This window comes from Parus major, chromosome 22, assembly GCF_001522545.3.
Source record: "Parus major isolate Abel chromosome 22, Parus_major1.1, whole genome shotgun sequence".
Taxonomy (NCBI): Eukaryota; Metazoa; Chordata; class Aves; order Passeriformes; family Paridae; genus Parus; species Parus major.
The window spans coordinates 2540689-2544998 of NC_031790.1; the positions used below are offsets into that span (position 1 = coordinate 2540689).

The following is a 4310-nucleotide window of genomic DNA, read 5'->3' on the forward strand; positions in this document are numbered from 1 at the left end:
CTACCACTTGAAGATGAAGTAGGACAGGTTTAGATGGGATAAGGGGAAGAAATTCCTCGCTGTGAGGGTGGTGAGGGGCTGGGATGAAATTCCCAGAAAAGCTGTGGCTGGCCAGGTTGGAGCAACCTGGGACAGTGGAAGGTGTCCCTGCCCATGGTAGTGGATGGGCTTTAACCAACCCAAACAATTCCAGGAATTCCATAACCCCATCCAGCACTGTCTGCTGAGGTAACTCAGGTTTCAGGCATTCAACAAAACACAAGGATTTTGCAGCAGAAAATAGCTCACCCAAAGCCCCCCTGGAAGTGCTGATGAGCAGGAGCAATGCTCACGGTGACTTTCCTTGCTTAATAAAACATTAATTTTTTTATAAAATATCTCAGAACGCCAAGATTTGGTTTCTTAAAATTATGTTTGCTGCTCAGAGCTGGCAGATACTGGGAGAATGGTGTAGCAAAAGGCAAAAATGAGGAAGTAAAAAAGCAAAGTTTGCTATTTTTTTCCCTAATGGAGGGTAGGAAAACAAGGACACAAACACAGAAGCCTGGCTCATGTGAGGTGGAGAGGAATCCAGCATCCCAAATCTCCCAGCAAACCAGGGATTGGAAATAAATTTTGGATAAATTAAAAAAAAAAAAAAAAATTATATACATACACACAGACACACAGACATATATAAAATTAAGGGTTTTTGGAGCCGCAAAGGCCGTGCCATGCGGGCAGGCTGGGGGTTGTCAGTGCCACCTCCCGTCAGCCGTGCCGCACTGCACAGCCTCGGAAATCCAGCTGGAAAACCGGGATTGCATCACCCAGCCCGGCTCCAAGCCTTCCCCTTGGAAAAATCCTGAGCCAGCAGCGCTCCCACCCCTCCATCCCCCAGCAGCAGGGAGGATTTCACTGCTGGAGCACGCCTGGGACCCTCCGTCATTACAGAATATATTTTATTTATGGAATTTTACAAATATCTGTACAATTCACGTGACATTTAAGTTAACGCTCTTTGTTTCGGCGCGTTCTCTCCTGCAACACCTGAGTTATAATTGAAATACTGAGATGGAACTTGAGCTTCCAACCGGATGAGAGGAGGGAGGCACGGATGAAAATCCACGAGGAGCTCGATTTGGGTGTGTTCCCATCTCTATCCCACCGGCAGGTGCCAGCCTGCCCAGCCGGGAACAGGAGCTCTCCTTGGTGGCAGGGCAGCCTCGTTTCTCACCCCCCTCACATCCCAAATCTCCGCCTTGCAGATTTCTCAGGGAACAGGGATAAACTGGAAACGAGAAGACGGCGGACTCGTGATTCCCACAGTGAATCCTGCCGGCTCTGAGGGAGCCAAGCCCTGCTCTGCCACTTCCCAGCCTTTGGGGACCTCTCAGGCACAGTCCAGAGGGGACAATCCCCCCGATATCCCCCTGTAGGCTTTTCCAGTGGGAATGCAGCTTCGGTGCCCTGCTAGCCCTGGTGTTTCCCAAGTGCTTCCTTGAGAGAGAGGAGAGGGCACCTGTGCCAGTGAAAGGACTCAGATTTTCCACATCGAGTTGGTCAGCTGGGGCCGCGGCTCTTTCAAGCAAGGAAAGTGTTTCCAATGCCACTTTCGTCCTGGAATCAGCAGCACAGGGAATGCCTGCGAGGTGCTGAATGATTGCCCGAGCCAGCACGGGCCACACTGCTCTGTCCCAGAGGGAAAAGTGACTTAGGGTGACAATCCACAAGAGCCACCACACAGGACAAAGTGGAGCCTGTCTCTCCTTGAGGAAATCACCCAAGGACACCTTTGGGTGAAGGGTGATCCCAAAAACGCTCCCTGCTCCTCCAGAAGTTGAGATTTAGGTTTTGGGGTGCAGGACAAAGCCAAGAGCCGGGGGGTGCTGTGGGGACAAATGCCCAGACTAGAAAAGCCACCGAGAGTGCAGGTGATGATCCGTGAGGATCCTGGCAATGCCAGAGGCCATGGGCTCGGTGACAGCTGTTGGGAGTTTAGGAAGAACATCACCCAGCTGGGAACTACAGGAATTCAGGGATTACAGGGATCCAGCCAGGGAACAACACTGCCAGGGGTGCTGAGCCTGTGCCAGGGGCTGAGGTCCCTCTGTCCTGCAACGGGCAGGAAAAATACCTGGCACAGCCTCAGGTTTGCTTTCCTCAGGGCGGGAAGGGAAGGTGTGGGAGCCTCAGCTCCAGCACAGTGCCACCATGGGCCACCACCCTGTCCCACTCCACACACCTGCACAGGCGGGGAGTGAAGGAAGACACTTCACAAATACTTCCAAAGCAGCTGCACCTCTCCTCCATCCCATTCCAGCACCAAACCACGAGGGATTGCCCTGAATCCACACAGCCACAAGCTCACACCAGGTACAGGATGAAGGGTCTGGGGGCAAAAGAGGGGTGAGGGAACCTCAAGCAACACGGGTGGGGTGGGCAACCTTATCAATATGATAATAAGAAATTCACCTAGTGAATCTGGGGAACGCCAGCCCAGAGGCAGAGATGGAAGTGCCTGGAACACCCTTCTCTGGCTACTCCCTAAGGCTGGGAACACGCAGCATAAAGAGGTTCAGTCAGTTTTGCTTTTAAAAACACCCCCCACTCCACCCTAAACCTCAGTACTGTTTAAAAACCAGCTGGCTGTTCCCGGGTGTCACCATGAGCTTGGACACAACCCGAGGAAAAATCCCTGGGCTGGAGCCTGGCTCTGCTCTCATCCCCTTCTCATCATGGAGGAGGAGGAGGGGGATTTACCCCTGATTCCAGTAGCATGGACTGAACTGGGCTCAGGGCATCCTGGCAGGATCTCCCAGCAGCCCAGGTGTCACTCCAACCCAGTTTGGCATCCTCTGCTCTGAGCACTGACTCCAAAATGTGCTTTAAAACCCCTGCCCTCTTCACCCCACTCGTGCCAGGGCAGTGTCCGGGCTGAAACGGAGCGAAAGCAGTCGGATGATGGTGACATCGTGAACCTCCTCATCCTTGGAGAGCACAGCTCTGAGGGCTGGCTGGTGGGGAATGCTCTGAGAAGGGCCTGTCCCCATATGTCCCCATCACACACCCCCAGAGGGGTCAGGACAGCATCATGTCCCATGGGAACGCTCCAAGCACAATGAGAGGAGCAGCACGGCTGGAGCAGCTCCTGTCTCCCCATTCCATCCTTCCTGGGAGAGGTGAGGAGAGAAGGGATATGACACTGGAAAAAGTCAGGTCAATCCTATGGGAAGGGGAATTCCACTCCCCTCAGCCTTAAACCAGAAAAAAAAATATCCATGGAATAGCTTTCAAAGCAATGTCTCTCCTGTAGTGTGACGTCAGTGCCCGCACAGGTACCGTCGTATGTTTGCAGCAGGAAAAGGAAAAAAAATAAAAAAAGAAAGAAAAAACCCTTTCCCCCCCAAAAAAAACATGGAAAAATTGGATCAGGGCTGCGGCTCAGACTGGTCCTACCCTATCTGGATCTGCCCTGAGTACATGGTGAGCAGCACCATGATGGTGAAGCCTGTCAGCAGCCCTGCATTCTGGATGGCGAAGGTGATCAGGGCGCTGCCATTCTGCTCGTCCTCCCGGCTGACCTCGTTCATCTCAGGGAACTGCAGGGGGAAAAATTGGAGCGGCAGGGCTCAGTGACAGCTCCATCCTTCCTCAGCAAACATCCACCACCCTCCCATCCCGGGGATTTCAGCCAGGCAAAGCAAAGCAGAGATATCTGAGCAAACCCCGCCGTGCCTGCAGGGCAAGCTGAGCTTTTCCTAGGAAGAAATCCCAGGGCTCAGAATTCTGGGGTTTGGGATTTGGGGCTCAGGATTTACCATGTCAGCCAGTGCTATGTACAGGAACATCCCTCCAGCCAGAGCAAAGATCCAGTTGGCAGAGAAGTGGCTGCCAGCCACGATGCCAAAGGCCAGGCCCACGTAGCAGCAGCAGGCAGAGATGAAGTTGAAGAAGAGCGCCTGGCGAATGGTCATCCCAGCATTCAGCAGGATCACAAAGTCCCCTGTGGGAGAAGAGGATAGGAGGATGAGGAGGGAAGGGCTGTCAGCAGCAACGGGACAGCACCGTAGAATGAACTCGTAGAATGCCAGAATATCCCGTGTTGGAAGGGACGCACAAGGACCAGAGTCCAACCCCTGGACTGCACAGGACACACCAAAAATCACAGCATGTGCCAACTCAAGTGTGGGCCCCCTGTGGCTGCTGGCACTGGGCACTGACCATCACACTGTGCCTAAATTCAGACATTCACACCCAAACCTGCCTCTCCTCCACTGACCATTCCACTACTCCTAAATTCAGACATTCACACCCAAACCTGCCTCTCC

General features: G+C 53.2%; 1 protein-coding gene across 3 annotated transcripts in view; it reads right to left on the bottom strand.

The window, feature by feature from the left end:
* Positions 1–922: 922 nt before the first annotated feature.
* Positions 923–4310, bottom strand: part of SLC39A14 (solute carrier family 39 member 14) — an 11406-nt gene continuing 8018 nt past the window's right edge. For all 3 annotated transcript variants that reach the window (XM_015648936.1, XM_015648937.3, XM_033519449.1), the window contains 2 exons: positions 3801–3985; positions 923–3581 (listed from right to left, as the gene is read on the bottom strand). In XM_015648936.1, the coding sequence (XP_015504422.1) occupies positions 3435–3581; positions 3801–3985 (332 nt within the window). In that variant the 3' untranslated portion in view covers positions 923–3434. The remainder of the gene's footprint in view (positions 3582–3800; positions 3986–4310) is intronic.